The 21,868-nt window shown below is 42.6% G+C and overlaps 1 protein-coding gene across 1 annotated transcript; it reads right to left on the reverse strand.

Annotated features, from left to right (window-relative positions):
- Positions 1 to 4,370: 4,370 nt before the first annotated feature.
- On the reverse strand, positions 4,371 to 17,820 carry LOC101164028. The gene is made up of 13 exons (XM_023959490.1): positions 17,231 to 17,820; positions 14,669 to 14,768; positions 14,429 to 14,532; positions 14,084 to 14,359; positions 13,879 to 13,972; positions 13,732 to 13,799; positions 13,410 to 13,628; positions 13,292 to 13,342; positions 12,955 to 13,221; positions 12,800 to 12,865; positions 12,596 to 12,676; positions 12,435 to 12,500; positions 4,371 to 12,222 (listed from the first exon to the last, which is right to left on the reverse strand). The coding sequence occupies exons 2-13, from the start codon at positions 14,766 to 14,768 to the stop codon at positions 4,474 to 4,476; spliced, it is 9,141 nt and encodes a 3,046-aa protein (XP_023815258.1). The 5' UTR covers positions 17,231 to 17,820; the 3' UTR covers positions 4,371 to 4,473.
- Between the last annotated feature and the right edge of the window lie 4,048 nt (positions 17,821 to 21,868).

The following is a 21,868-nucleotide window of genomic DNA, read 5'->3' on the forward strand; positions in this document are numbered from 1 at the left end:
AGGAATGTGGCCGTGGTAAACAAAAAACGGTCGCAAAAAAAAGTGCTGACTCGGCTAAAAAAAAAAATTTCGGATTTTTTTTTTTTATGAATCGGCTAGCGAAACCCAGATAACTTTGTCGGGTATATCCAAACAAAGTTTTGAAATCATTATGTGATGGCGACACGACCTACGGTTTGGCGGCCATTTTGTGCCAAAATCCGCCATTTTGAGTTTTTCGCGTTTTTACACAATATGGAAAAATGAACTTTTTTTCGAGCGATTTTCACGAAATTTGACGCGCATGTCCCTAGTGTAAGTTTACAATCACCTCTGGAGTTTTGTCGACCTTTGACCTCGGGAAAAGGCGGCCATCTTGAATTTTCTATAAAAAACACCTTTACCACCAGATTCAAACGTAAACTTGTCGTTGGAATTTTCATCGATCGTCTCGAAACTTTTTGGGCATCAACGGCAAGCTACTGTGGAAAAAATGTTGGAATTAGAAGTTGTAGATTTTAAACGGCGTGCGCGTGGCGAGCTAGCAAAGTGGCGCACTGTTATAACTCCCATGCATTTCAATACAATACAGTGAAAATTGAATGCATGCATTCATGCCTGAAACAGATTACATTGAAAAACACTGGATATGGACATATAAGGAATGTGGGCGTGGTTAGCATAAAACCACTGTTGCTAAGGACGACAAAAAGTTTACTTTTACCGATTTGTCCGAAACTGAAGTCAATCTGTTCGTCCTCCCGAGGGGACCAAAATATAAAATGGTTGCTATGGAGATAAAATCAACATAAAAGCCGCCATTTTGGAAAAAGTGGGTTTTTTAGCAACTTATGACATATAACTCTCACCAATGGAGGAATGTGTTTTTCTGAGTCAGTTGATGATGCTGATCGCTATGCTAGCACTTTTAGCTATGTTAACATAACTAGCATAGTTAGCATAATTAGCATTTTAGGTAATGTGTTTTTCTGAGTCAGTTGATGATGCTGATCGCTATGCTAGCACTTTTAGCCACATTAGCATAGTTAGCATAGTTAGCATAATTAGCATTTTAGGTAATGTATTTTTCTGAGTCAGTTGATGATGCTGATCACTATGCTAGCACTTTTAGCCACATTAGCATAGCTAGCATAGTTAGCATAATTAGCATTTTAGGTAATGTGTTTTTCTGAGTTGGTTGATGATGCTGATCGCTATGCTAGCACTTTTAGCCACATTAGCATAGCTAGCATAGTTAGCATAATTAGCATTTTAGGTAATGTGTTTTTCTGAGTCAGTTGATGATGCTGATCGCTATGCTAGCACTTTTAGCCACATTAGCATAGCTAGCATAGTTAGCATAATTAGCATTTTAGGTATTGTGTTTTTCTGAGTCAGTTGATGATGCTGATCGCTATGCTAGCACTTTTAGCCACATTAGCATAGCTAGCATAGCTAGCATAATTAGCATTTTAGGTAATGTGTTTTTCTGAGTCAGTTGATGACGCTGATCGCTATGCTAGCACTTTTAGCCACATTAGTATAGCTAGCATAGTTAGCATAATTAGCATTTTGAGCAATGTGTTTTTCTGAGAGTATTAAAGATGCTGTTCGCTATATTAGCACTTTTAGGTATATTAGCATAACTAGCATAGTTAGCATAATTAGGATATTAAACAATGTTTTTGAGAGTCAGTTGATGATGCTAATCACAATGCCATCTCTTTTAGCCACACTAGCATAAATAGCATATTTTAAATAGTTAGCATATTAAACAATGTGTTTTTCTGAGTCAGTTGATGATGCTAATTGCTATGCTAGCACTTTTAGCTACATTAGCACCGTTAGCATAATAAGCTCTTTAAGCAGTTTCCCCTCTCTTTCACTTTTCATTGTGGATCATTATTTGATTTTCAATTGATAGTGCAATCATGTCTCCATCATGCACGTGCATTACCTTTGGAGCCCAGTAATTAGCATATCACAGCTCAAACCAAGGGTGTCAAAAGTTATTTTGGTTCGGGGGCCACATTCAACCTGTCTGATCACAGCTGGACAGGGGGGTATTCCAGGAGGCATGTTTAAAGAACACTGACTGTAAGCCTGAACTCTGGCTGAAATCCGCCTGAACTTGCTTACTTGGGGTATTTCGGTACCAAAAGGCCGGATATGAGTTGGCGTAATTACGCTTGACTTGGTAACCCTGGGTTAATGCACGTGCATAAAGACATTCTCAATGGATCACCAATTTACGGAGTCACCATGGAAACGCAAAGGGAATGGTATTCCACAATCCCTTGCGGTGCCGATCTAACAGCAGCACCAAAGTTACACTTACTTAATTTAATTAATTTGAATGATAGTAAAATAACAGTCTGAAAACTACGTGTTATTTTTAAACTGACTAAACAAAAAAATGATTTATCTTAACTGAAGAGGGGGTACGGAAAAATATGAAACACTGCCTAAAATTTATGCGCAAATGTGAAAATTAATAAAAATTAAACTAAAATATCTTTGTAAACTTTTGTGAATATAACAAGAATTTTGAGTTAAGCTCTTTTGCTCTCCTGAAACTTCAAAACCATAAAAACAGCACATTTCACTGTGCTAAATCAATAAAATGTCCAAGGATCTTTTCCTGGTTGGCTCCCTAAATTTGGAGGCACCATCTACTTTCTTCCTGACCTTTGATGGAGCTCCATCAGTGACTGACATCATGTGATCAGTTTACTCAAACATTGTCCTGCGCGGTAACTAGAGAGCTGACTGTCATCAGCTGCTGCTGTTGTGTCCTTCTACTCAAGAAACTGTGCTGTGGAGGTCTCTTCAACACCTCTAATAAATATGCACAGCTGTACAATATCTGTGATGTCGGTGCTGTCATCAATAGACACTGAAATTGCAAAAGATTCCTTTATTCCTTCATTTGGCCGCCCAAGTCTCCTCAGAGATGTATCTGCAATCGTAATCCTTGACAACCTTATGTTGGCAAAAGTCAATTGCTTTTTGGGGCACAACACTGAAAATGGTTTGGAAGTTTGCTCCAACTTGTCTGCAGTAAGGAAGCTGTCACTGCTCCATCAGTGACGTTACAGCTGCAGTAAATGCAAAGGGTTGCTTTCTCTGTTCCGGTAACAATTTGTAAAAAATTTTATTTTCTTCACTGCAAATGGTGAAACTTTCCTTTATGATGTGTCCCATATTGGTGCTGAATGCTATACTCTTTGAGCACTGCAACCTGTTGATGACATACAAAGCATGCAGATTTTGCATTAAGCTTCCTGAACAAATAAAACTTTCCATTTTTCCTGGAAAGCTTTGCAATCCACTTCACTTTTTGACAACATTTTGGTCATTAGGGTGTCACTACTGATCATCCTTATAGCAAGATAACAGTGGTAAGGCTCATAGGGAACCTTTTATTTCTTATTGACAACATTTTGTTCATTAGGGTGGCTCTCTTAGCAAAGATGGACTTAAATTCTTCATAAGCATTCATTAAAATCTCCAACGGTGCCTCTGTATGCTGCACCTTTCCTCTCTCCTTCACTTTCCATGGTGGATCATGAATTTGGTGATCAATTGAGAGAGTGTCAGCGTGCACGTCCATCACTCCTGGAGCTCAGGGATTATCAGATGGCGAGTTAAACCTTTCTGGAACAGGACGCAGTTCTTGAGAAGTTAAAGCATTTTTTCTACTGGAGAATAATCTTTGGTTTCAAATGAAAAGATTTTTCCAGGAACAGCAGCAGCGACCTCATATCTGAAACTTGAGGGACAAAAAAAAAAGTGTCAGGCTGGTACCACCATATTACAAACAAATACAACAATTAGAGTAAAATAAAAATAAAAAACATCATCATGATCAATGATATCTTGATTTTATTATTGCTATATTTACCAATTCCTAAACAATTCTTTATAAAAATAAACAATTCTTTATAAACATGTTATCTTTTCAAATTGAGAATAATATTTTTTGGAAGATAAATTATTTTTGATGTTTCATGTCAAAGTCAAAGAATTTTCAAGGACACTGCAGGGAGTTGAACCCCGTCTGGCTGAAGCCAGAGTACCAACTACCAGTGCCTTTTGCTTTTTTGACAGAACATGGAAGCAAAACCTGTATTTCAACCTGCATTAGACTTCTAATGATCAAACACATTTGAAGTGAATGTCAATCCAATTGCTTTAAAAAGCTGTTAGAAATTAGGTGTCTGTGTCACATGCTTGTTGAAATACAGTAAAAGAAACCGAACATTTGAACATGAACACATGCATTGAAGAACAAAAATCAAGAACTTACCCTTTAAAATAGATATGCCATTTAATATGACATTTAACATGAAAGAAAGTTATAAAATAATGTTTCCCAGAAAATGCACTCCATCATGTTTCACCCCCCCCCCCCTTTTCACTAGAAACAAATCCAACGACAATTCCCCACCCTACAATAAACACCAGGCTGTCTCCAGCAGAAAACTCCCCCCTCTAGGATGCACTAAATGAACAGAGGATCCCCTCGTGGTCACTAAAGTAAATTTGACTGACCACGGCCTTGACAGTAAATTTGGAAGTTTTGGCATAGACATGATCTATGATGGTTTCCCCCCTCTCTGTTGTGGGAGAAGTGACATGCTGCCTGAAGCCTCTGTCCGTCATCAGATTAAAAATGGAAGAGGACTTCAGGATGTCTTCATTAAAATCTCCCATCACTACTACTGATTCACTTTGAGTTTCTAACCAAAGTACTAAATCCTGTAGGTGGGATCTAAACAGCACTACAGGATAGGAGGGGGGCCGATACACTACAGCTAACACTAAATTTAGAGCCAGACTCCTGTAAACAATACACTCCAAATTAAGGTCTGGCTTCTCCAGAATTTGGTAGTCTCCTCCGTCCGTACAGTAGATCCCAACCCCACCATGTTGCTGGCTCTTCAGGCCAACTAATGCTGGGTTGGTTCCACTGTAGGAAACCCCTCTCGGACGGCTGTGGAAACTGAAGCCGTCCATTTGGACAGCTTCTAAGGCAGAACTAGGGGTCAGCCATGTCTCCGTCACAGCAATGCAGTTAGGCTGCAGCTGCTGTGTACAGTGGGCCAGATAGGAGACATGTCTGCATAATCCCTGAACATTCAGCAGGAAAACTCTGAAAGAAGACGGGTCACATCTTTCACCACTCAGGAGGGGGGGCATCTTCTGCAGAGCAGCCTTCGCATGTTTATTGCAGTAAATCGCCTTTTCCTTAAAATCCCGAATGATTAACCCCTCGATGGTCCTGACCCGACTCACAGCAACATACACCTGTCCAGCAGCAAAGATCTTGTTAAAGGAGACCACAGCCTTGTCCACGGTCAGGCCTTGTACCTTGTGGACGGTACAAGCCCATGCCAGCTTGAGTGGGAACTGTCTCCTCATCCCCCCCTTTTGGCTCACCCGCTCTTCCTCGGGCTCTATAGCAGTGGAACCAGGCAAGTCGGCTTTGGCACACGTTCTCCGAGCTATTTTCCCAATTTCCTCGTCGTCAAATTTCACATAAACATATTTTGGAAACCCCCCCTCTGTGTAAGATTCAATGTGGGTGACTATGCCGCATGCCCCATTTACCAATCCATCTGTGATGTCTAAATTTTTGCATAGCATCACTCGAGCGTTGACTCCCAATAACAGCCTCTCTTCCAAACAGCTGTTCTTCACTTTTTTATGATGCCCACTCATCAGTTGCAGTTTACCCGTCTCTTTACTCGGGATAAAGTCTTCTGCAACAATTTCACAATAATTTTCACATGTAATTTTCAGCTGCTCCAAGTTGTGTTGAAACACTTGGGCATTGGTGGGGAAAATGTGCAAAGCCGTGCTGTCCTCGCCCGTTTCACACTGCTTCAGCATTTGCACATCACTGGGCAACAATTTAGTGTCTTTTGTACGCGTCCTAAGCCTGTTTAACATCTGTGCAAATGCTTGGTCTTTCTGTCGGACGATCTCTCTCAGTTCAACCACTTTGAAGCACATGGACCACAAATTTAGCTCAGATTTGTCTGCATAAAGTGGTTTCCCTCTAACGGGAGGCAACTGATAGAAATCTCCAACAGCGATAATTGACACTTTTCCAAATGGGGAAAAGTCACCTGTTTGTTTAATTTGTCGCAGTCTGCCGTGGATGTAGATCAATAGTCTGTGGTCCACCATGGAAATCTCATCAATGATCAAAATCTGCAAATCGTGGTACTTAACGCGCATAGAATTAAGTTTCTCCTCGCCCAAAGGAGAGTACGGCAGACGGAATTCTGTACCGATTCCAAATGTAGTGTGAATGGTTGCTGCCTTCAGACTGTAGGCAGCAATCCCTGTGGGGGCGGTCAGCAGAACCGACACAGCGTCCGGCTGGAGACACAGAGGTGACAGCAACCTCGTAGCCTCGTACTGGATCGCTCTGATCAGGTGGCTCTTTCCAGTCCCTGCACCGCCTGTAACAAACATGTGCAGAGGATCTGGATTCTGACCTGAGACCTTCTGTAAACACCACTCTCTGACATGTAGGAAGGTGGAGAGCTGCAGCTCATTCAGAGAGCTGATGAGCAACAGCCCCTCCTCCCTACTGAGACCGGGACTCTTCTCTAGTCGAGCAGCTTCTCCACGGAGAACATCCAGATCTGGAATGTCCTCCTGATGTTCCCCCTCTGTCCCTCTCTCTACCAGCTGCTCTCGCTGCTCCATCTCACTCTCCCGCTGCTCCAACTGGGCCCCGGGGACCAAAATGTCCCATGCAGCCTCCAAAAACTCTGCATCCGACAGCTCAGCCTGGGCCAGCTCTAACGCATCAGCCTCAAGCTCGAACTTCTCCCGGTTCCGATCAACAACACTTTCAACAGTGTGTTCACCGCTACGAAGACGCACTGTACCATTCTTATAATAATCCTGATTGAATTTGAAATCCTGCGGTTTCAGGTCGTCGTCCGTGCGATACGGGAGGAATAATTGGAGAATACTCAAATGAAACCGCTCCGGATTTTTGTGCTCGGAGAAGCGCGCATAACGGACGACTGCAGGTTTGGTGCGTGTGCGTTTTACGACCAGACCACAATTATTTTGGAGCTCTATCGCATTTTTGGAGCTTTCGTTTTTTGACAATAGCCGATATTCGGACGCGAAAGTAGCAATGCACAGGTCGTCAAATTCCTGATCGTGTGGCCTATTTTTGTACCGGTCCACGATGTTTAGCATCCACTGGGACCCGGACTCATCTTGCTGCTGCAGAACAGCAAGCGGTTTGCTCATCCTAATGATGTTGTCCCCGGTTGGAATGAACACAACTTTTCTGGAGCATTCTTTTAGGTGCATATTAGCCAATCTATACACTGCTTCTTGAGCCGACACATGCCGATTGTGTAAATATACGGTGCCTAATTTCTTCAGTGTCTCTTTTGCACTGGTGTTTCCCTTTTCCGCTTCTTTTTGGGTGTTTCGCAACAACAGGCCAATTTCGCGCTCTTCTTTTGAAATGTACGAGATGATGTACACGACGCAAGCGAACGCATCAACGATGTACTGAATGTCCATGTTTGCATTCCAACATTTTAACAGGGACTTGTTGTAGGGGTTGATCCAGATTTCATTTTTGTTTCTTTTTAGGACGACCTGGCTTCTCCGATGGCAGGCCCTGAACAGTTTCTCGTATATTTCCTGGTCAATTTGGAAATACTCAAAGATCTGCTCCAGGGTTTTGAATTCTGATTTGTCGTCATTAACAACGCGATTAATTTCGGTCAAAAAGTCAAATGCCTCCGCAGCAATCTGCTTCTTCATGTCAATCTTCCAGCAGATGCATTCTAATTTGGATACTTCGCCGGCTTTAACGTTCGGGTCGGTACATTTTGGGCATTTCACAATCTTTTCATCTTCGATAACAAATGTGCGGCCGGATGCTGTTTTTGGAAAGTTGAAGCGACATTTGGTCCCGCCCTTCTTACATGACTTGGTGTGGTTCCTAGAGTGCTGCTGGACAGCCAGAACAATTTCCTTCAACACTTCATCCTGAGGAATCTCGCAGGTGACGTATCTATCTATGAACGCCGCGACCTCCTCTTCCGACTCTTTCCCTATCCGTGGAGCCCCCTCAATCCAAAACAAAACATGCACGTGAGGGGACCCACGCTGCTGAAACTCAATCCTATAAAAGAAATCCACAATTTTCCCTATAGGATTAGCCGGAGACATCAGGACCACCCTCAGGAAACAGTGCCAGCGGAAGTCAAACATGCGTGCTGCTGTGACACTGTTCCTGCGCAACAATTCACACCTCTCAGCCCAATCCAACTGGTCAGCTGTCTGGGTTCTCCCCTCCTGTCTTAACACAGTGTCGAGGAGATTTTTCCAACGCATGTCGGCAGCAGAGAACGAACAGAACCACGTTGGAATACCCAGCTGACGAACACAGGCCAACAGGTCCTTCTGTGTTGCCTGCCAGAATGCCGGAGTGCCTCGAATAGGCCGGAGGAAACAAAAGCCCTGATCTGCTTCCAGCAGCTTCTTCAGGGTTTTCTCAGAATGTGCATCGGCACTTACACCTTCAGATGCACTTCCTGATTTTTCTTTTCTGAGAGCCACAGACACACTAGAAACAACCTTCTCCACCTCCGACATGTACTGTGCAAAAAAGATGTACTCGACGTTCTGTGCAAACCTACCGTCAGCATGGAGGATCCTGTTGTTAAAGTAACGCGATAGAGTTAATTTGAACTTTCTGCTTTCATGGTAAACGTTTTTACCATCGGGAAAGATGACAGGAAAACATTTAGCTTCATTTTCTCGATTAGTCAATAATCGGACCGGATTATTGCCTTCCGCCGGGGCCAAATTCAAAATGTCTTCAAAATACTGATCCAGGACTTCTTGGCCGATGTCCACTGGGAACAGAGCAGAATCTTGGAACATGCAGTGATTCTGTCTGTCATGGAGAAGCTCATCTTCTCCATCATCGGCCTCATCCTCTTTTTTGTCCGTCTGCTTTTCTGGTTCGTTTCGATTTTCTTCTTCCAATTCTTCTTTACAAAAGTCATTGAGCCAAGCTTCATTAAAGTCTATGTCTTTGTAATATTTATTGTTGCGTTTCAAATACTGCAAGGCCCGCCTAATGTGCATGGTATCCACAAACTGATACTCATAATGACCTTTGTAAGTCAGTTTACGCTTTAATTTGACGCGCAACAGAGACCCTTCCATGTCAGACCGAGGCAGCACATTGGTCGTTTGCACCAAGTTGGCAGGAACACACGTGATTGGGCCGTGAACACCATTCTGCCCACCTTTAGGCAGAGCAAGCATCTTCATGAAAGGTATATGCAGTGCAATCAGATGCTGCTCTAGACTATTTAAACAGGCCAACTCAGGTGGGACAGGACAAACCTCCAGGTTATTACCGACCCACTCAGGCGGGGTCAGACCTCTTTTTAACTTTGAGTCGCAGCAGTGGCAAATCCAAAGAGCGCTCCTCGCCGTCTCTAAAAACAAACATGGGCTCTCACAGTCCATGTTGCAGCGGTGCAGGTAGTCCTCACTAATGCACACATCTGCAATCTCTGCCATCTTCGCAGATTTGCTGTAAGTCTCCCTGACACACAGCAAAACCTGGTGATGGAACAGAAGTCTGTTGCACACACAGCAAACAAACTCTGGACCCTTTTCCACCTTTTTTAGGAAGTCCTGCATGACTTCCTGAAAACTCTCCGCTTTCTTTTTATTCAATTGCCTCTTCTGTTGAACATTATTTATGACACTCTTTCTGAATGCAGGGTTTTCTCTGTATCGCTTTTTGATTGCAACATTAACCTTAATCTTGTGTGTGGCGTCTCTTTTATTTTTGTCTATGCTCAGAGCTTTCACCTTGGTCCTGTGGGCCGAGTCTCCGCTATATTTCTGTTTGCTCAGAGCTTTCACATTGGTTCTGTGTGCTGCATTATCTCTATATTTTTGTTTGCTCAGAGCTTTCACCACGATCTTGTGTGCTGCATTATCTCTATATTTTTGTTTGCTCAGAGCTTTCACCACGATCTTGTGTGCTGCATTATCTCTATATTTTTGTTTGCTCAGAGCTTTCACCATGATCTTGTGCGCTGTATTATCTCTATATTTTTGTATGCTCAGAGCTTTCATCATGGTCTTGTGTGCGGCATCGTGTCTATATTTTGCTTTCACTTTTGACTTTAACATTTCTCTATAATCTTCATTTTCAACGTAACTTATTTGTCGCCGTGTCTTAATTATCAACTTCACTTTCTGTCTGTAACTTGCATCTTTAAAATATTTTTTTTGGATGGTGTGCTTCAACCGTTCCCTCTCGTTTTCTCTGTAGATTTTTCCTTTAAACTTTTTTGTTGTTTGTTGCCTTTTTTGGGATAGAAAGTATTTAGTAGTTAAATTTCTACATTTAATCTGGCTGTCAGTTATTGAATTTGTCTGTACGCCTGTCAAATTATTGTCATCTTTGGCATATGAACGCATGTAATATGTTTTTGGTTGTTTGTTGGCAGAGGGACAACAACTAGCACAGCGGTCCTGTTGTGGATCTTTAACACACAAAACAGTCTCAAAATGTGTTCCACCACAATTTTCTATATAAATTGCATTTTCACATAATTGCTGACCGCTGCTCTGGTGCCGAAGCCACCTGCCATCAAACAATACAAAAACATTTACTCCTAACAAATCAGCCGTGGCTTGAATTTCCACGTCTGTGGCCCAAACACTAACAAACCGCATTCTAGATTTGGTTATGTACTCAGCCACAGAGGAGTACTCGCGCCCAATTACCCAGCTGTACAGATCGGGGTTTGTTTCCAATTGTTTAACGATGGCTAACCGAATTTTTCTGTGGCTGTTTTGGGATCCGCTCACAGCCTGAGAGATGGCCCTAAAGTAACAATTTCCATCTCCAATAATTTTTTCGTTGGTACAAGGGGGCCCTAACAAACCAATGGGAGGAGCAGGTGGGGCATTAAAATTTTGGAACTCAATATTTAACATTGAGGACAGAGCCTGGCAGACATGCCGATTTAAAGGGTTAAAATAGAAAATTTCCTGCTCAGGCTCACTAAAAATTACATCCTGTTCCTCCACAGCAACATCATCTAATTTGACTTTCTTCAGGTTTTCGACTGAAGGGTCTGCATTATCAATTTTTGAATCCATTTTTCGTTTTGTTGCTGTCTGTTTAGATTCTACAGTGACATCTAATGAAGTGTCATGGAAGAGGCTCTCTTTGCAGAGGTTCAGGGAGTTACTTTCTGCAGGACTTCCTAAGAAAGGGTTAAATGTATTGGAAGCAGAAAAAACAACACCAACTATTTCAAACTCTGTGAGGACAATGCCCTCAACTGACCTCTGCAGGTAGTCGTGAACTTCACCCACAGAGTCAAAAAACAAAACTACACTGGATCCATCAGGGACCCTCATCCCTTCAGGACTGCGAGAATGGGAGTCTACAATAGCCCAGCGTCCATTCTCAGCAATGACGGCACACGTGTTCTCACACAGTGTCAGCAGACATGTGTTGTACTTTGCCGTCATCCTAGCCAACCCCTCCTTCAGGGGAACCAACACACCCACATCAACAAATTCACCCGAATCGATTTTAGCATCCCCGCTAACAACTTCCCCAAAAGCACAGGACAGTTCAACCCCATCCACCACTACTTGATCTGGAAGATCAGTCGCTCTCAGAAAACCTGCAGAGTCAGTGATTTTGTTCTGTCTCTGCAGGTCCGAGTAAACCTGATCTCCAGCAAGCAGCACAGAATCTAACTCACAACAGTCCCACTGAAACACACCTTTAACAGTGTGCTTGGCAGCAGCCACCAAAGAGATGGCCATGCACTGCCGCCCAGTGTTGCTCCCAAACAGCTCACTGCCCTGGTGAAACGATCCTCTGATGCTGGGGAACTTTAACGTACCAGCAGCAGGAACAGGACCAGGCTCCTGGACCTCAGAGGTTAGCAGCTCATCATCCGAGGAGCCAAACGTTACACCAACCTCCATGTCAACTGAACTAGAGTCTGACACAGCCTCAACACTACAACTGGCAGGAGCAGCAACCACCTCACTGTTACCTTCAGAGGGACCAAACAGGATTACAGGGTCTGAACTTGGCTGAACCACACAGCAGATGCAGGAAGGAGAACAGCTCTTACCTTTGCTGCTCTTCTTACCTCCTGCAGCAGGCCGTCCACGCTGCTGCTGGTCCTTTAGAAAAAATAGGAGAAAAGAAAGACATTACTTTAAAAGGATACAAGGCTTAGGAAGCATTTTGATCATACTTGCCCAAGAATCATGTCTGCTACTAAAAGAGCACACAACAAAAGCTTAAGTAGGAACACAAACAAACATGTCAAACTTAAAATGAATATAAATAAATAAAAACGTCAATATTGAGGTTTTTTCTGTTCTTCTCTCACCTGGTCCACAGGCCGCTCCACCGTCACGTCCTTGGTAGGAGACCTAGGTGTCACCCCCACACGGTCCTGCATACAAACATGAAATGTATTTAAGGTCACACTTTTACCATGAACTAGGTGCTGCAGCATTCTGACTGAATGAAACTACAAAGTCATTATACCTGAGCCGGCACCCTCTCCTTCCTGGCACGCCTGGCAGGTGAAGGCCGGGGTTTCACCTCCACGTGCTCGGGAACCTCCGCCTTAGTGAAAAACAGAAGAACACAAAAAATACACACCATTAAATGTGTTTAAGAAAGAACATTTCACTTTAAAACTCTATTTTGACCTCTACAACACACAACATTAATGTGTCCTCTTCTTACCTGGGGCCTGGGGGCAGCCCTCTGGGATGCAGCCACAGCCCTCCGGCGACGTCTAGCACGAGACGTCTGACGAATAATGACAAACACCAGAAAAAAGTATTTAGGAGCAGTTTTAAAGCTATTCTGAACTCTGAGCATCAAGACAAAACACTTACCTTGTTCCCAGCGGGAACAGGCGCAGCAGCTCCAGCACAGTCCAGATCTGACGGGTAAAATTTGTCCATCAGATCCAGAATAGCAGGGCTGAAGCGCACGGGCGACACCGGGAGAGGAGCAGCCTGTGGAATAGAAAACACAGAAATGTTATCATGTGGACACAACAAACACACTGCAGTTTTATTTTTCCTGCAACTCACCTGCTCCAATCCCCGCCCGTGCCAGGATGCCAGAGGAGAGCGGTCTGCACCCGAAGGACTGGCTTTCTGTAGAGAGTGAGAAAGAAAGAGAAAACTATTTAGACACTTGAACTAGCCTCTTCCATGGACCACAGACCTGCTCTGCACACGCCACTTCTGGTCTGGCTTTCAAGGAAGCTGGATTCACCTTGAACACATGTACAAGTTTAAAACAGGAAAATCATTTCATTTGTATAAAGTGAGCTGACGCTTACCTTTGCCTTCCCTACCTTGCAAGCCCACTCAAAAGGGTTGGTTGGAGGAGGGGACACAGGGTGCTCCCTCACAACCACCTTAGGAGCGACTCGCCGCACGGCAGGCCGGGGCGACGCAGGAGGAGGCGCCTGGACCTCTGGCTCCACCAGCTGCAGAGCAGAGTAGTTCCACAGCAGGGAAGCCAGAAGGACCATCCCTCCATCGTCACTCAGGTGGACCTGAGAGACACAAAAAAACAAAAAACCCCACGAGATTTAATTTGAGACTTATTGTACTGAGAAAAGCTGTCTGCATCAAAAACAACCAGAACCATCAACCTACCCCATCGCGGGCCCACAGCTCCAAGTGGTCCAAGCTGAAGTGCTCAGCAACAGACAGGTACTTAATGCCTGCACAGGAATGAAAGTTAGTGACCTGTTCCCCCAGACAATCATCTACATGACAACCAACAAGGACATGATGTTATACCCATCTGCGCCGCCACTCGGTTGAAGTCCTGGCGGAGGAACGTCTGCAGGTCCGGGGCCACAGTCAGGCGAGGCGGGAAGTCCAGGACGAAGAGCTGGTAAAACAATCCCACAAACACACAAACCAGCTTCAGTAATTACACTTTCTGCTGCTGCTGCATCCCCCTCTGCTTCTCTTCAACGTGCAACGATTAAAACACACTTACCTTGGACCACTTGGACTGGAACAGAGCCAGGAGCCGCCTGAAGTCCACAGCTGCCTCGGGGAGCGTCCGGCTGGCCGTCAGGTTGTTGCTGGGGGCGAGAAGACACACAAGATCGGGGGTACGTGGAATGTTTGCGTGCCTTACCTCTTTGTACAGCTCGGCTGCACTGGCGCCAGGGGTGGAAATGAACCCGAAGGTCATGCCCCCACCCCCAGGCATCCGGACGATCCCGTCCACCAGGGCGCGAAGGTGGGAGTCTCCTACCACCAGGACGAACTGGAACACATGCAGTTGTTGTCATAGCCATAACTTACACTGGGTAACAGTCAGTCACAGGTACTTTACCTTCTCCCCGGGAGACTCTGGCGGCACAAGGCACTTGTGGCTCTTCCCGGTGGCAGAAGACACTGGCCATCTTCGCACGGGGTGCCTAAACCCAGTGCCGGAGCCTGGGAAATACAACACGTTAGGGTGTGTTCTCTTTTTAGCCAACAGCACATACACATGCATCAATTCATAAAAGATTCGGGAGCAGAATAAAACTGATGCAATAATGGAGAGAGAAAAAAAATCTCAGTTACTTACGTGAACTCGGAGCACTCGGGCTTGGATGGCCAGTCGGTCCCAGGTCCATGGGCGCGAAGTTCCTGGCACGGGCTCTGCGGTGGTCCTTGCCCCGTGGCATCTACACAAAGATCATAAACACACAAAAACACACAAAAACACTTTTAGCACAACCAGTACTTTTATAATATAAGATCATTTTGTCCAATATACATTAAAACTAATTTTCCTTGACAATATAAATAATAGCAGTACGTTTAAAAAGCATTGTATGTTTCTTTCAGAATAAACTTTAGAAAAAGATTTACAGCAAGCAAAAATAGTTGCCACTGTTGGTGAGCAGTCAATCTTTTATTCAGTATTATTCTATTAATCTATTCCAAAACACAGAATGAAATACTGTGCTATATATCCTTTTTGTTTTAAAAAACAGATCTTAAAGAAAATATAACTTTTTGCTGACCACTGCAGCAGCAGAAGCAGGACATGCTAAAATTCACATGGACAGTCAGCCCAGAAATAAGATAAATCTGGCCAAGCAGCAGGAAATGGCCAAAACGACAATAAAAAATAAAATAAAAACAAAAATCAGCCAGGTGCATTAACAGGTCTCTTTCATGTCAGGAAAACTGATTTAGTGCAGCAACCAGCATGTTCAAAATGTTTGCAGCAGAAAAACCCGTCTGACTTCTGACTGTGCAGCTGCAAGTTACATTTATTACAATCAAGATTTTTATCTGAACTGTCATTTCATTTAAAAAGAAAGTTGAAATACTAGAAAGCATTTTTTTCAAGAGGTTTTTTACCCTTTGGAGAAAAGCACACCTGTTTTTAATAAGATACCCTTTGAAAAGTAACATTACTAGTTCAAAATGGCTTCTTCTGCTACATATATGAAGTCTATTTTGGTGAGCCATCAGTTCTTTATTCATTACTTCTATTAATCTTTTCCAAAACACTTCTACAGAATGAAATAAATGTGCTTTAAATCTTTTTTGTTTTAACAAACAGATCTTAAAGAAAATCTAACTTTTTACCAATATTTTCCTCCAGAGGATGCACAGATCACAAACAGGCATTTAATTTCGCATCAAGTCAGCGAATAAACTCTACAGTTTCAGGAGATCCTCAGCCATAAATCCACAGATCTGACTAAATTCAACTTCATCATTTAGCTGAGGTTACACAATCTCACAAACTTGCATCAAAACAACATGCAGCTCCATGAGTGATCATTAAGAAACCAGCTGCACCAGCAAGCCCAAACCATCCATAGGTAAATTCACACTAAAAATCACAGCATTCAAATTAAATCTACCAAGTAGAATCAATCACAACATCCAGGAGTCAACAGTAACAATCACTGCGAAGACAGTAACTAATACATAATAGCATCTACCTACATGCAAATGTAACCCAATGTGAGTCACATTTCAGGTTAAATGAGCAAGAAAAAAAAAAAAGAATCCTAGCAGGTTCTATTTGTAATGATCTTACCAATCCATGTGAACTTGGAACATTTTAAACACAAAATAATACCCCAATTTAAAAATGTCATACGTTTTAATAAACTCTTAATGACTTAACAAAAGAACACTTATTTAATAAATGCTTTACCTCTTTGACAAAAGATTTAGAACATAGCTGAATTTTTTCATGTGCAGTTAGATTTTTTTAAATGCAACTCTTAATGCATTTTAAGACATTTTTAATTCTAAACTGAATGAAAGCAATACAATCAGCACTGAATTGAATAATGAATAACAGCAAAATATATATAAAATCACCAAGCAATAACACAATAAAATTAGACAATGCCACAGCAATAAAGCAGCAAACCGCATGAACAGATGAGTGAACACCGACCGACACCCCCCCCCCCCCACACACACACACCATTCCGGCAACATCAAACACACCGACTGTCCTTTGAAGTTAAAGCTAAAGCCAAGTCGAAGCTGCGCCACTAATAAATTACACAAATGCAACAATCACAACAGCAAAAATATGAAACAATACTTTAGCTTTGGGTAATTCCATACTGACAAAGCTAACACAAACTAGCTTGCTTCAAGAAACGTCCACTTGATGTTAAGATAACTTCAACACGAGGCAAGGTCACTGATAAAAATCACACAAATGCAACACTCATGTTTTATATTTACAACAGCAGAAAAATAAATCAAGCATTTTACTCTCAAATACTTTCAAGTTTGGGTCTGGACTAGCTAGCTAACGCGCTAGCTAGCTAGCTTCAAAATGTCATCCTTTTGAAGTTAAGCTAACTTCAACACGAGGCAAAGTCACCGATAAAATTACACAAATAATGCAACACTCATCTTCACAACAGCAGCAAAATAAACCAAGCATTTCACTCAAATACTTTTAAATTTGGTCTTTCAATGTTCAGGCTTGCTAACGCTAGTTAGCTAGCTTAAAACGGCAATGCTTTGAAGTTCGGCTAAACTTCGACACACAGCAAACAAAGTGACTAAAATGCAACACTCTTTTTTACAACAGCAGAAATATAAAGCACAAGCATTTTACTCTCAAATACGTCTGAGATATTTATGAAACGCTTACCTTCTCGACCTAAAAAGTGGGCCGGGGCAACAAAATGGAGTCCTACAGAGACAGAGTAGAGAAGAAAAAACGGGGGGATGGGTGGAGAATAAAAACTCTTCGTGGAAATAGATGGAGTTAAATCCTCTTTTGGTCGAAGTAACAGGCAGTAGAGATCCTTCTCTGGCGAAAATCAGCCGATCCTCTGGGTGCAGAAACCAAGGAAAACCTTTTCTCACAGAGCTCTGACAGACACGTCCGATCACTCAGAAGTCCCGTGTGAAAAGGGACGAATTCTCCACCGTTCCAGAAGCTTCTACCACCTTGGACCAATCACAGACAGCCACACCCCAATTGTTGTTGACGTGATTGGATAGAAAACGGGCAAAACCATTTGTAGGACTTTTGCAACTACAAAATCATAATACTTTATTATTCACAACGTTTTAAGCACCGACTCAGCATTAGTTACTGTTTGCAGAAAAAAAGAGTGAATCTGTGAATTACAACAGTGACAACGCTTTTATATAAAATAGTATCAGCATTTATTTAATTCCTTTCAAAATTTGTCTACAGCAGCTTCACAAAATGGCGGCTTCCTGGTGGAATAAAAACGTTTAATATATAATGTATTTTTTTATAAATGACTCTTTTGTGACATTTCTAAGCAATACAAACTAATTTGACATAAAATACACCTTTGTGAATGGACAAGATGTTTTTTTTTAATCATACTTTGTTAGCAGAGAGCAGTTTTTTTATTGGTGATGACTTATGAGCATGTAGCACAACAGTTAAAATGTATTTACATTTTAACTGTCTGTATCAATGCCCCCCCCCCCCCTTAAAACCTGATTACTATTTTCAATTTAAATAAAAAAACACCTTTGTATTTAAAAATGATTATAGATTTTTTTTGGTTACATTTGTTCCCCTAAAATTTGGAAGCCTATTTTTAAGTACAAAGCATCTTTATATCATCAGAAAAAATAAATACCCACCTGTCCACATTCAATGAGGTTTGAACTGCTCCATTTCTCCTTTAAAGACTGATGGTTTTCTTTAATTCTGGCCTAACATGATTTTTTTAACATGTTCACACACAGAAAGTTGTTTGAATTCTTACAAAAAGGTAAAATTGCTACCACATCAGTATGTAAGCTAGATGAGCTTTTGTGAGTGTTACATGTCAATCATTGTAGGTTATGGGAAGCATTCAAGCATCTTCACTCAGTGAGAAAATGACAGAATACCACGTTGACTTGATTTATTCATATCATAAAGAACACAGGTGTCAGTGACAGATAACTGCTTTGCCATCCAGACTCTGCTGACGCTCACAGCATCTCCTCATCAGCTCAGTCATCTCCAGCTCCTTCTGAAGACCTTTGACCCGCCTCGCTTCAGTTAGCTGTTGGAATCTGATCCTGTTCTTCACTTCACCTCTTTTCTTCTGGATGAGACGGATCATCTAAGTGAAGATCTCCTCACTCTCCTCCACCTGCTGTTGAAGCAGCTGTGAGATGAGACGGTGTTATGTTCTTCCACAGAGCAGAGAGAACAGATTGTGATCAGTGTGACAGAACATCCTCATCACCTCATCATGACTGGAGGAGCAGATGTTCTCTTGCAGGTTCTTGGAGGGTCCCACCAGCTTGTGTTTCTTCAATGCAGCTGCTTTCAAATGAGGCTGAAGGTGTTCCTCCCAGGAAGGAGAAAGGCTGGTCAGACAGGACTTCAGGGCGTGTCGTTTTTTCCAGTGCAGACGTCACAGACCACATCTGCTCCGCATCTCTAAGCAGCTTGAAGTTCCTGTGACAACAGTGGCACATATTATTCAGAAGTTTAAGACCCACGGTACAGTAGCCAACCTCACTGGACGATGGAAGAGGAACATTGATGACAAACTGAGGAGACGGATAGTTGGATTGTATCCAAAGAGCCCAGAACAACCTCCAAAGACATTAAAGGTGAACTCCTAGATCAAGGTACATCAGTGTCAGATCGCACCATTCGTCGTCGTTGTTTGAGCCAGAGTGGACTTCAAAAACGCACATTGACAAGCCACAAAGCTTCTGGGAAAATGTCCTTTGGACAGATGAGACAAAACTGGAGCTTTTTGGTGAGGCACATCAGCTCTATGTTCATAGACTCAAAAATGAAGCATCCAATGAAAAGAACACTGTCCCTACTGTGAAACATGGAGGAGGCTCAGTTCTGTTTTGGGGCTGCTCTGCTGCATCTGCCACAGGGTGTCTTGAAGTTGTGCAAGGTTAAGATGAAATCTCCAGATTATCAAGGCATTCCGGGTAGAAATGTGCTGCATAGTGTCAGAAAGCTTGGTCTCAGCTGGAGGTCATGGGTCTGCCAACAGGCCAATGATCCAAAACACACAGCCAAAACCCCCTAAGAATGGCTCAGAGAAAAGCGTTGGACCATTCTGAAGTGGCCTTCTATGAGCCCACATCTGAATCCCATTGAACATCAGTGGAAGGAGCTGAAACATGCCATTTGGAGAAGACACCCGTCAAACCTGAGACAACTGAAGCAGTTTGTTCATGAGGAGTGGGCCAAAATACCTGTGGACAGGTGCAGAAGGCTCATTGACAAATACAGAAACCGTTTCATTGCAGTGGTTACCTCAAAAGGTTGTGCAACAAAATAATAAGTTATGGAGGTACCATCATTTTTGTCCAGCCCTATTTCATTAGTTTTTTTTAAATAATTCTGTTAATCAACAACTCAAAATTAATGGCTGATTGTGATTATTTAACTTTCAAAAATGTTTTATTTATTGTTACTTTTGAACGTTTCAAGTCATTTCAGTGAGCATTGGGGACTTTCTTTCTTTAACTGAGGGGTACCAACTATTTTGTGCACCACTCTTGGTACCATCTAGTGAATAAAAAAATGTACTACACTCAAAGTGAACATAGAGAATTATAATTGTGGCTCAAAATAGATCATTTCTATTTCACTTAAGAGCGAATAAATATGTAAATCTTTAAATATATCTGTTAATATAAATGTATTTGTAAATACTTGTATATAAAATTATTAAAATTATTTCTGGAAGATGCTGCTCCTTTTTTCTCCTCAGAACAAGGATAGAACTTTAGAAAAGAAAACATCCACAGAGACCTTCATGCAGCAATAAACCAGATCAGGTTTCTCACTCCAGGCCACTGAAGAGCAGGAAACCCGCAGGATCAGAATTTATCTGCCCCCAGCTGCTCAGGAACTTTGCAGAGCATCTCTGTGATGTACTCACATGTACACCATAGTACCAAAAGTATACACTCACCTGCCTTGACTCACATGAACTGAAGTGTCGCCCATCCAGTTCAGACTCTGTGCAGGTCAGTCCAGGTCATCCCACAGACTCTGTCCTCCATGTCTTCATGGACCTTGTTGGAAGAGGAAGGGATGCAGTCCAAAGTGCAGCACCTGGCAGATGGAGCCTCCCCTTGAAGATTCTTAGAGACAGAAACACACATCATGAAAAACAGAAACCTCCTCCAAATATCATTTCCTATCAATGAACAGAGAACAGCAGAGTGTACCTGTCCTCTGGAGCTGGAACAATGTTTGCTGAGGATGGTGCTGACTGTGGGTCCTGGATGGAGCTGAACATCTGTGTGTAGCGTCTAGACCAATTGTTCAAATCCTGCATCCTCACTCTGGAAAAGTCGACTGAGAGAATCCAGCAGCTGCAGGTTCATGATGACTGGAAAAGACAAACACATTTATCAAACACACACATTTCAGGTGTGTCTAAACATTTTTCTGTCACTGAATCCTGCTAAAAAGCACAACAAGAATGTTAGAATTACATTAGGTATTTAAAAGAAGCCCCAAAATGTACTTTGAACCTGAAGTTGGATTTTTTGATTCAGGAAAATACTTTTTTGTAACATGTTACAAATGTAACATCTATCAACTTCACAAAGGAAGTTTCTTCAGTCTGAATCTTCTGAACAGTCAGCCCAGACTCAGCTGTGTGTTTGATGAGGAGCTCAGCAGACACATCCAGAGATTTCAGGTCAGGGAAATATGAGGAAATGTTCAGATAAAGTCTGAACATGTGAGCAGGATCCAGCTTCATGTCCTGACTAGCAGACAGCAAAGAGCTGCCCTGAGACCGTTCACTGCAGTCAGACCAGCATCCCTCACTGTCACTGACGTCACACACAGCCCCCCCTCTCTGAGAGACCACCAGTCTGCTGGCTTTAACGCTCACATCTGCAGACGTGGAGCCCCGCCTTCTCCGTTTCAGAGACCCCCACCTGCCCCGATCCACGCGCTACATAGTCAAATTCAAATGAAGTTTATTTCTATAGCACCTTTCATGGAAAACACAGCTCAAGGTGCTGTACATAAAAACAAACAAGAATGCAGAAAAGAACAATCCCTATTCATGCAATAAAATAAACAAACACAATTAAACTCATGTACCTTCATCTTCCTCCAAGTGTGACATCATCATCATCACGTTTCCTTCTCCTCATCAAGCTGAACTGGAGTCTCTGCAGGATTCGTTGTTGATTCTCCTGCAGCTGTCTCTGCTTCTCAGGGCTTTCTGCTGCAGATGAGACATTTTTCAGAAACAAAAACACATCTCAAACACACACATGAGTGAGATGGAAAAGCCACAGAGTT

Source organism: Oryzias latipes, chromosome 10 (genome assembly GCF_002234675.1).
Source record: "Oryzias latipes chromosome 10, ASM223467v1".
NCBI classification, from domain to species: Eukaryota; Metazoa; Chordata; class Actinopteri; order Beloniformes; family Adrianichthyidae; genus Oryzias; species Oryzias latipes.